At 45.9% G+C, this 11,731-nt stretch overlaps 1 protein-coding gene across 1 annotated transcript; it reads right to left on the bottom strand.

Moving 5' to 3' along the window:
• Window positions 1–7,921: 7,921 nt before the first annotated feature.
• On the bottom strand, window positions 7,922–9,034 carry FAM110B (family with sequence similarity 110 member B). The gene has a single exon (XM_054394760.1). It carries the CDS (start codon window positions 9,032–9,034, stop codon window positions 7,922–7,924), a length of 1,113 nt encoding a protein of 370 aa, XP_054250735.1.
• Between the last annotated feature and the right edge of the window lie 2,697 nt (window positions 9,035–11,731).

Genomic DNA, 11,731 nt, shown 5'->3' with positions numbered 1-11,731 from the left:
GGAGGGCATGAATGAGCTAATTCTGCACACAGCTTGGCAGGGCACTTCTGGTGCTGCTCTCTGAGCAAGGTGGAGGATCCAGGGTCTGCATACTTCCGCAGGGTGTGCTCTCATGTGTCCCAGTACAAATATCTATTTTACCAATTACTCTCTGGCTTGACACAAGGTGCAGAAAATATTTGCATTGCTGGTGCAGTCCTGGCATTGGGATGCTGCTGGGCAAACTCTCCTTTACAGCAGAGCTGCTGTTTGTCCTCTCTCCCCTCAGAGCCTAGAAGAAAAAACTTCTCCTTCACAATATTCTCCTTTCAAAAGCCCAGCAGTTCCTGAGTTTTCAAGGATCATTATATTTGCTTTGGAGCATGGGGAAACTGGCTGCCTTCAGTGTGACGGCAAGAGGAAAGAGAAACCTGGGAGCAGGTTGTAGTGGGGTGGCTGTTGGTCTCAAGAGGAAATGGCCTCAAGTGGTGCCAGGGGAGGTTTAAGTCAGATGCTAGAAAAAAATTCTTTCCTTAAAGAGTGGTCAGTCATTGGAACAGGCTGCCCAGGGAGGTGGTGGAGTCCCCAGCCCTGGAGGTGTGCTCAAGAAATGTGTGGAGTTTGGGACATGGTTTAATAGCCATGGTGGTGTTGGATTGATGATTGGACTCTTAGAGGCCTTTTCCAACCAAATAAAACCTGTGATTCCATCATTGCACCTGGGTTTGTATCTTTGGGTGCTGGACCTGGACAGACATGTCCTGTAGCTCAGTGTTAGGTTGCAGTGAGCAGTTTCCATGCAATGGTGTGGACAGAAAAGAAGGGAATAGGTGGAGCACAACAGCATGCTCCAAAGATGTTGTTTTGCTTTGATAATCATCTGCTACCAAGAGGCAACGTTGTGCTTCACCAAACTGAAGCCCTTAGGTTCAGACAAGCATCTTTTGCCCCAAAGCAATTGTCAGCTGCCTCCAAAGTGCCATGTGGGACAGATACAATCAACTCTAAAGAAATACAACCTGAGCAACATTTAATAAACTCCCTCCTGGGTGAAAATTTTGCTGTAAGAAAGAATTTTCTTAGTGCCAAGGTGCTGAGGATGATTGTCTCTGGTGTGGGTTTTCAGACCCAGACTGTCAAGTGATGCATTTTCTGTCTGTTCCACTAATTCAATGCTGCTGCTCATCTGCATCACTCTGCTGGAACTGCTGTGTGGAGAAATATCTACACTGAGAGAAAGAGGAGGTTTGCTGTTGGAATTCCTGCAGAAGCTCTTGGTACAATAATTCTACATGTCAGATAATAAAATATAAAGGAAAGCAATTCTCATATCTACAACTGAAAAATGCCTTTTGTGGTAGGCATGGAGTCTTTAAAGGTTAGAAAAGAGCCTTCTCCTGTGCAGCTTCCGTAAGAGAAAATAGGAACTTTACAAACTGCTTTTGGTTTGCCTTGTTAATAACACTCAGTTAATTAATGCTTTATATTTAACTACAATAGCTTGCAATTAATTATTTCAAACTGGCTTCAAACCTAATAGGCATCAGACTGCAGAGCAAATACCCCTTCTTTGTGCACAAACCTGCTTCCAGCTTCTCAACATTTTGTAATGCAAGTGAAGGCAAAAGAACTGGAAGTGTGTACACAAAGGGAGGCACAGCAGAACATTTTGTCTATTCATTGGATTGGATAGTCAACATGACAAGAAAAATTAAACTGGGATTTGGAGACGCTATTTTTTTTTTTTTTACCTTGTAGAATGAAGAGCTTTCAGCATTTTACTTTAATTACCTTCATGTTCAGGTTTTCCCCTTTGTTGTCTGAAATCATCAGTGAGGCTTTTGTCTTCTATTTTCTATTGCTATAAATCTCTTGAGTAAAATTGCTGCCTTCAAGTAAGAGCAGAACAGAACTGGAGACAAAAGCACAGAAGTGTTTACGCAACAGATTCCATTAAGAAAAGAGACGACAAAGAGGCAAAATTTCTCACTGTTTTCATTTCTTTCTCCTCCAGCACCTTTCTCACCTCCTACAGCAAAGTTTCCGGAATGTGCTGTGAAGGCAGCAGGCTAGAACATGGGCTGAGAGGTTGTGGTTCCAGAGGAAAGAAGATGAAACAGCCGGATGAGACAAGGAAGGAACATGCAGAGAAGAAGAACAGAAGCTGGGAAAGCCCAGAAAAGACAAGGAACCAAGAAGCTGGAGAACACTTGCAGTGCCAAAAGCATGAAACAATAATAGCATAGATACCAGCACTCTCTAACTCCTGTCATAAGACCATCATGAAAATGACTTTAAATTTAGAAGAATGACATTTAAGAGACTCCAGGTTTTGTTATATAAATGATTGTTTTTCATGAGAACTAAAGAAAAAAGAATCAAGTCATTACTTATTATCACTGGGGTTTGATGGGCAGCCACAGCCAAAGTCTTAAGTGATCAAATACAAACTCAGCTTGAGGGCTCTTCCTACCTGCCAGGGCAAGACAGATGGTGGGGTGTAGGTATCTCCTCTTCAGCTTGGACCAGCCCCCCAAACAAGACAACATCTGAGTATTTTAGCAGCAATGAACTAGATGTAACAAACACCAGGACACAGCTACTGACCACCTCTTGGGCTTCCAGGGAGAAAAACCAAGGATGTTTACGGGTTAATACTTCTGACTGAAATGTGCTTATTTAGAGGTTCACCTAACAGATGCCATCACCTGGAGAGAAAAGTCATTTTCCAGACAATTTTAATGGCCTTTTGCATTAAGCTATGGGTGATATATTTCAGAGGGCAGATCGTTAGGAGTCTTTCTGCTGACAGCAAGGAACATCAGCTTGGTGTCAGTCAACATCTGAGCCTTGGGGATGAGGCTATTAACAGAGTTAAATTACAATTAGGACAAACCACCTTGACCAATTTATTCTCCTGTACAGCAAAAGGGACCTTCCACCATAGCTGCATTTATATTCATTGCCAAAACATGCAGTGGACCCTCACTGTTCATGGGAACAAAGCTCCAGATGTTCTTATATTCCAAGCCTAAAGTACTCAGCTGCTGGCATGGCACCATTCATCACAGAAACCATGAGTTTTATAGCCCTGGAAACCTGGCACCTCCCACAGTTATTGGTTCGACTACTCTGCTTGATAAAAATGTTTCTTATGGACAAGTGAGCTCTGAATATAAGGTACTAAAGATTATCATCTCACAATCAATAAGCATCAGGAAGGCTTTTCTGAAGGCTTAGCTGCTTCCCTGTTCTCCTGCGGGCTGAAATTGTTCAGCTCTGCTCGGCAGAGCTCCATTAAGCACTTTGTTTTTTGTTGAATGACTGGAATCAAACATGGATGGCCTCCATGGCTGACTAAACTGCTGCAAAAAGAGGTAAGTCAGCAATCCTGATTGGCTCTCTTGTCTGAGTGTTGCCTTTTGATTGTTGAACTTCTGCCAAAAGTATCATCCCTCTGCTTACCCTTCAAAAGCCTGCGGTCACTCACTCGCTGCAGCCTTTCGCAGCTCAGTGCCCTGCCTTGCAGAAAACTGAATCCATAAACAAGAACATTTCACTGCTTGTAGTCACTGAATGTAAATTTGTGGCTCAGATCCTGTATCTCATCCTCCACCACATTGTTACCACACAATATGAAGTGATTAACAGAGCAGCTTTAACTTCGCTGCCCATCTCTCTTGGTGGCAGAAATGGTTTCTCTGTGCAGAGCTGCTCAGAGCTTTCCAAGTGTACTTTGTCAGATGGCTTTCCTCTTCCTTTCCCTCCCTGGCAAGGCACAACAGAACCACCATAAGCTTCTGTGGTGGTTTCTTGTCTGCATGTGAACTCACACTGGTTACAGAAAACATACCTTGGTTTTTCTTCACTTCCAGGGCCAGGACTGTCAGTGCTGAGCTAGTAGAGAACTGATTCTGTTCAGTGCTGTCACTTCTCTGCTCACTGAGGCACTTTCTGAAGTTCAGGGCAGGTTTGCTCAGCCAGGGGCTGCTTCTAGCAGGGAGAAGATGATGGGGACAGCTCCTGCCAAGGGAGAAGATGATGGGGACAGCTCCTGCCAAGGGTTGGGCTGCAGAAAGACTCTGCCTGAGACTTGCTCCTGTGCAGACCAAGGGCACTGCCACATCTTGTGCCCCATCCTGGGGAGGGGAGTGGGCAGGTGGAGATAGGCATCACCTTCAGCTGGGAGCACACAGGACAGGTGACCCTCAACTGACCAGCAACGGATTCTATCCCATGGACTTGTGGAATCCTCAGGAGAAAGCTGAGGGATCACCAGGGTTGAGCCTCTTCTTCAGTGGCTGGTGTCCCATGAGGACTCCATTCTGCCTTTGATCCTGATTTGTGTTCCCAAATCCAGTTCCAGAATTCAGCTCCTAAACCTGTTTCCCATCTGCTGCTGAGTCCAGTCTGGGACTTGTCCAGTGCCTGCCCCCAGCATCAGTGGTGCCATCATTGCCATCAGGGGTTAGGTTCCATATTGGTTTGTGTCTCTCTGCCTCCATTTCACTGGATTGTTCTTCTTTCTATCCCAGCTGGTTTAGTTTCTTTCCCAACCCATCAGTCTGTTCCCCTTAGGGAGAGAGATGGGGAGCCTCTGACTCTCCTCTAGTGACCAGCCCAGCCCTGACCTACGCCACTTTCAGAGCATATCACTGATTTGCTTGTCTCCCCAGAGGTGCTGCAGCACCAAGAGCTGTTACTTAACCATGGACGCTCGCGGTGCGCTTTGCACACAAGTAAACGGCTGCTGGAGACAGCAGGAACACGACCAGAACAGGTCCCAGGTGAGGTGTTTGAATTGGTTACAGCTCTCTCCAAACTCCATGGTCAGCACTCAGGAATCTCCTGAAGCAAACAAGAGACCTTCTCAGCAGGATGGACTAGCTGTCTGCAAAGGCAAAAGGGTTACTCCTCTCTGAAAACAAACACACATCAGACAACAACAATTGGGTATCAATAAATGAATCCTACCTGCATAAGCTGTAATGAAGTGCCAAGGGAAGGCAGCTCTTAGCTGCTTGTTCAAAGCCTTGTGGGCATTTTGCAGCCTCCTTTGCAGTGACTTCTGTTGGTGCAAGCTCGCTGGAGCTGTAAGTTCAGCTGACTGGGAAGGTCCTGGAAAATCTCATTCTCGTGCATGCTGCGGGAAGCTGGGACAGCAGCCACAGCCTGTGCCGTGTCAAAGGTGCTGCTCAAGACCTCGGGTGAGGAAATGCTCTCTTACAGATAACTCACAGGCTTACACCCCTTGGGGTGTTAAAAGGAAATGAATTTGATTTCTCAAGAGCCTACAGCTTCCTAAGAAACCTTGGGAAACAAGTTCAGAACATTCTTCTCCTTACAAAGGTTTCTTTATTCCTGCTCTTGGCTGACACCAGATGAGATAGCATGTTTATCCATCCTTCAAGCACTTGAGAGAGAACAATGTGAGTGCGTCCTGATTTCAATTTTAACTTCTTTATTTCATTGCTGTACAGCTGCATTACACTTGGCTTTAATCCCTTCAGCATTATTTTCCTTGGCAAAATCATCACGGAACTGAGTAGAACTTACTAGTGGAAAAAATATGCTTGAAACCCCAGCGTGATGGCAATGCCAACTGAAACCCACGGAGCTGAAAATGTCACAAATGTGCCCATAGCTGGAACACAGCTCCACATTTCTGACCCAACAAGGAATGTCCTAAGTCTTAGGGTTGTGAAACCATGGAGTAGACTCCTGGAACTGGATGTGTGCTTCCCCCCCACCCCCACCTCTGCCCCCATTCGGAAAACAATTCTATAAAATTTCAGGGAATGGTTTGGGTTGGAAGGGAACTTCAAGATCATCTAGTTCCAAGCCCATTGCCATGGGCAGGGACACCTTCCACTAGACCAGGTTGCTCCAGGCCTCAAACTTGGTGCAGGATAATTCCATAGGGAATGAGTGACTGCATGGCTCTGCTTCCAGCCTGCTTGTGCTAAGTGTGGCTGTTGCTGAGAAGTTGGGCTACAGCCTTCTTAGAGAAAAGATAGAACCCAGCTTTGTAAATCATCTTTTAATATCCAAATATATAAATAAGCACTACTGAAGAATAATTCAGAAGACTGTGGTGATTCATTATGAACAGATGCTATAAATGGGAACAGCAACACTGCTAGGTAAGGAAGAAGCAAGCTATTTTAGGAGCCTTGAAACTCTCCTCTAGTTCTTCAGATCATGCTGCTATAGTTACTTCATAAAAAATTATATTCTGAAAAGCACTTGAGTAAAAGAAACCTTTTACTGGAACTATTATTTAACCAAGACCTTCTACAGCACTAAAACACACTGTGATTGAGTTCCTGATAAGAGTTTTAAGAATTGGGGGGGTAAGAAAAAAAGAAAAGATAGAAAAAAAAAGAAACAATAAACCTACCATACCTGCACCAGGAGCTATTTATTAGCATAACACTCTTCCTTTTAAAGATTTCGTAACAACTGAAGTATATACAAAGTCTTACAGCATTTACACAATAAAAAAAGTTTCCTAGTAGCTGATGAAGTAGAAGGTAGTGCTGCAATTTACTTCAAAGCATCTATACAGTAAGAATGAAGCTGTACTTCCACATCTCCCCTAGCACACCACCATTGTCAGTTGAAATGACAGTTCATGAAACCACTGGGAAGACACAGATTGTCCAAAGAGTTGTAACAGGTCGAGCTGCAGCACTAACCATCCTAAGGAGGAGGAAGGAAAAAAAATCCCAACAAAACAAAGGAAAAAAATTAAAAAAGCTACATACTGTCATGTTTCTACACTTTACTAGAGCTGGAACAAACTTTCACAGCCTTGGATATAACATATGCAAGACAACATAATCACAATTTCTCAGATCTAGTTCAGCTACTGAGTATATTTACTGCTGGAGAGGAGGTGTTCCATCGGTATGGCTGTGTGCTTCCACTTCTGTTCCTTAACTGCTCAAATAGGTCTACAAAAAAAAAACAACAAACCCAAAAGAAATGTAAAAGACAGCATGGAATTTGTTGTGGTGATGTCTTTGACTAATAAAGGCATTCAATATCAGCTACAGGACTGAATCATTCCTGTCAAAAGTTTAAGACCAGGAACCTTTGAGTAACAACCCAAACCCACAGAATCCCGTGCTGTTGACTCCAAACCTCCTTGAGCTCTTTCCAATGGGGCAGGGGGGGAAACACAAAATCATTAAAATGCTTACACCAACCCAAACACAAGACTTGTTTTGTTGAGGAGAGGTCAAGCAGAGTCACTAGACTGCTTTTGCTGGTAACCTGAGGGAGCTTACCTAGAGAAAAAGAAACCTTTTACTGAACAGTCCCTTACTACAAGTAGGGAGGCAGAGTTTAACAGCGATACATGATTGCAGGACGTAGCATTCTTTGCCTTTTGGAAACGGTTTCCATGTCCAATAAAGCACTTTCTAGAAGAAATGAGGCTGCTTTTCCTATCATCAGATGCCTAAACCTCTTATTTTGGCCAGTTTTACTTTTCCACCCCTCAGGGGGATTCTGTTTCAGCTCAGAAACTAGTAATGCCAGTTGACAATATCGGTATTAAGACAAAAAGTGACATTTATAAAATCCACAAGGAACCACATAAATACCAAAGAAGTCAAATAACCTTTTCCATGTAAACACTTTGATTACACTGAAGCCCTAATTAGATTCTTGTCTTAAACTTTTGGCAGATCATGGGTACACTCAGCCAGGCTTTTGTAGTTAGTTATTGTTCAAGTGGAAGCCAGGTCAGCTCACATGTTGACAGGCATGCAACTTGGAAACATTGCACAACAAGCAACACAAAGAGATTTGAGAAGTGTACAAGACTTCAAGTAGACTTCACAACCCTTCACAACTGAATATTCACAGACAAAGATACAGTCCTTGCTTTTCTTTTTTTTTTTGTTTTTCCCTCTACAGTGGATTTGTTTCCTTCTCACACGTGGGACACTTTTTGTGACTCTCGAGCTTGCTTGATGCTATACAACCACTTGATGATCCTGGCATTCCTCTCAATGGCGGAGATGCCGTATGGCACGCGGTCATTGGCACTGTCATCGTTCCTAAGGTCACTGTTGCTGTCCTGAGACTGTTCACAGTCTGAGCTAATCATGCTTGCGCTGCGAAAGTTGAGGGATATGATATCAGAGTTAGCCCTTGCAAAGTTCTCCATCCCGAGGTTTTCAAGCTCTTCGGGATCCAGTCCGCAGTAGTTAAAGAACCGTTCCACATCGGCGTCGACGCGGAAGTATCGGTCGCTTAAGTCTGATTTTGAGCGCTGTAGGGAGGGCCTTCTGCTCACTCCACATCCAGACTCGACTGCCTCAATCTCTGGGGACTTCAGGGTGGCGATGGCAGTGATTTTGGGCTTTGGAGGCAGGGGTGGGGCTGAACTGCTGCAGGGTATTGCTTTTAAGGGCTTTGCGCTAGTTACTTTCCTAATGTCTGAGGAGCTGTGAGAGACGTGCAAGAAAGTCTCTGCCGACTGATCTAGGAGCCTTCTGCTGACGTTGGAGCTGCTTTCCTGCGGGCTGCTGCGGCCCTGCGTGGGGTAAACCTTCAGCGATTCGGCGAACGAGTGCCGGTTCAGCTCTGTCGAGTCGGCTCTGTGGGGTGGCCAGTTCCGGGGACCATGCTTGTGCCCCGAACCTGAGCTGGAGCCTTCGGAGCTATTGATGATGTTCTTCAGAATCTCCAGTTTTAGGTTTTCTCTCTGCACACCACTCTCGGTCTTCGCATTGTTGCTGAAGACCTTCAAGGTTGGGCTCCCCAGCGCTCGCTTGGCTGCGGGGCAGACCGGCGGCTTCACCAGCACCGCTGGCTTCACAGGCTCCTGCTTGGCATTGATGACCTCCTGGCTCTTGACGTACTTTGCCTTGTCGGCTTCCAGCCTCTCCACCGCGCTCAGTCTTTTGGGGTTAGGCTCCGCCTGCCTGCGAAAATAGTCGGGTCCTTTGTTCAGGATGCGGAGAGGGACGGCGGAGGTGAAAGTGACGGCAGGGCTGACCGGCTTCACCATGCTACCTGTCGGTAGTGTTTCTGTAGGCATGTTTGGTGGTCTTTCCCCCGCAGCCGTTTTGGATTCTTCTCTGGGATCTCCTGAATGCACGGTGCAGAAACATGTACATTAAGCACAATGAATAGCCGATGAATCCTGGGATCTGAGCGTTAGCAGCAGCGCCTCATCTCACAGCTCATTAAATGGCACTGCCTTTCTCTTTTAAAGGCAGCCTTTGTAGGGCAAGGCCACCCGACACAAGCCCCTGTTAGTCTGCTCCGCTGACTCCTTTCTTCTCGCTGAGCGATGCGGGAGCCTGGCCGATCCCTTTGTGCTCCGCTGCTGCCGGCAGCGATCTGAAACGCAGCAGAACCAACCACACGTTAGCGAGAGCGCCTGACATCAGAGCGATAGCAACAGCCGCCTCCCGGCCCTCCTCTCCTCTCCCTTCCTTTCCTCTCCTCTCCCATCCTTTCCTCTCCTCTCCCACTCCCAGCAGGCCAGGATGCGGCCGGGATGCAGCCTGGGACACAGCCCGGGACGCAGCCAGCAGCACAGGGGAGGCTGCACTCGGAGCGCCCGGGGCCCTCTTATCGCCCTGCACCACGCTGTGTCTTACAAGGGAGGTGCCACTCGTGGCTTACAGCCTGAGCTTGGATTTAACACAATTACACTGGAAAAGAAAAAAAAACCCACTGTGATCCAGCTGTACCTTTCTAGAGGGAGAAAGGGAAGGTTAAAGGTGTTAGTTCAGGGACTTGGACCCACCTACCTACTGAAGATCAATGGCAAAGTCCCTGGAATGTTGATAACTGAGGCTTTGATGTGTTGATTTATGTAAATATTTTAGCTCTAAACCCCAAACATGTTTCCTGTTATAGGCAATGTACTCTCTACAGCTAAAAAATAAAGTGCTGTTTCCTTTGATATTAAGCATGATGTTAAGAGGGGAGATTTAGACTGGAGAGTAGGAAGAAATTCTTTACAGCAAGGGGGGTGAGACACTGGAACAGGTTGCTCAAGGAAGCTGTGGATGTCCCTTCCCCTGGAGGTGTTCAAGGCCTGGTCAGATGAGGACTTGAGCAATCTGGTCTAGGGGAAGGTGTCCCTACCCATGGCAGAGGCATTGGAACTGGATGATCTTTACAGTCCCTTCCAGCTCAAACCATTCTGATACTCCAGAAAAACAATCTGGTCCAGAAAGCAGAGATAAGCAATGTTTCAAGCACAATCACAGAATCACAATCATAGAAGGGACCTTTAAAAGTCATCTAGTCCAAGTCCCCTGCAGTCAGCAGGGACATCTGCAACTAGAGCAGGGTGCTCAGAACCCCAGACAACATGACCTGGAATGATTCCAGGGATGGGGGAGCTACCACGTCTCTGGGAAATCTGAGCCAGGGTCTCACTCCCCCAGCATAAAAAATTTGTCGGGTCTAAATCTCCCTCATTCAGTTTAAACCATCACCCCTTGTTCTGTCCCAATAGGCCCTGCTCAAAAGTCCATCCCCACCTTTCTTACAAGTCCCCTTTAGACACTGACAGGCTGCAATCAGGTCTCCACACCTTTTATCGTTTCTCTAATAGAAAATCAACAATAGAAAAAGCAGGTCCCCCTAAAGCCACCAGTTCCAGTTCAAAGTCTGTTTCAACATCAGTCCCCAAAGCACCGGTGCTCGAGGAGCAAAATAGGACTCTCTAAGTTCTCCTGATCACCCTTATAGGCTTCACAGAAGAACAACAAAAGGCTTTGCTTTCTGATGAAAGGTTTTGGGAGCAGACAGAAGCACTCTGCCTGGGTTTGAAAGAAGAGAACTTGTCTTCACGTTTAGACAGACTCATTCAAGTTTTCTACCAGTCACACCACGTGCAAATGAAGTTTACCTTCATCTAAACTGTTTTTAAGATCCTATCACTTAAGGTTGTCACAACAGCCTAAAATGCAGCTCCGTGGATGATTTTCCAAGTGCTGCAACCATTTTTCCCACATGAGGCACTGAAGGGCACTTATCACAGAATCTACTTTTGAAGCAGTGATTTTGCTAATGGGTCTCATTTATTTTATTACTGCCCATTAATCTACACTGCCCTATTTAATATCCCATTTCTGTTATCACTGTGTTCTTCAGGGACAGCCAGAGAAGCAGCAGCTACATCCTCACTCATCCTAAGGAAGGGAGAGCAGCATCCATCCCAGGGATGCCTTGCCCTCCTGTGTCCTGCCATCCTGTGTGTGCTCATCCATCAACACCCAACTTACTAACAGGGGGAGTGCCACCAGTGCATTGTTTAGATCAAAAATAACCCCCCAAATTTAAATTCCAGCTAAAGATACATTAACAGTAAAAAGAAAAGAACCTCAAGAACTGATTCAAAGAATCACAGAATGTTAGGGTTGGAAGGGACCTCAGGAGATCAAGTCCAACCCCTCTGGCCAAAGCAGGATCACCCAGGGCAGGTCACACAAGAATGCATCCAGATACGTCTTGAAGTCTCTAGACAAGGAGACTTCACAACCTCTCTGGGCAGCCTGCTCCAGGGCTCCATCATCCTCACAGTAAAGAAGTTTTTCCTCATGCTCAGGTGGAACTTCCTGGGTTCCATGTTTGTTTTCATTGCCCCTTGTCCTACCACAAGACACCACTGAAATGAGACTGGCCTCTTCTTGCCAGCCACCCTCCAGATATGTATAAACATTTGTAAGATCTCCTCTCAGTCTTCTCTTTTGCATACTAAACAGTCACAGAA

This window comes from Indicator indicator, chromosome 31 (assembly GCF_027791375.1).
Source record: "Indicator indicator isolate 239-I01 chromosome 31, UM_Iind_1.1, whole genome shotgun sequence".
NCBI lineage: Eukaryota > Metazoa > Chordata > Aves > Piciformes > Indicatoridae > Indicator > Indicator indicator.
This window is presented reverse-complemented; position numbering and strand designations above follow the sequence as displayed.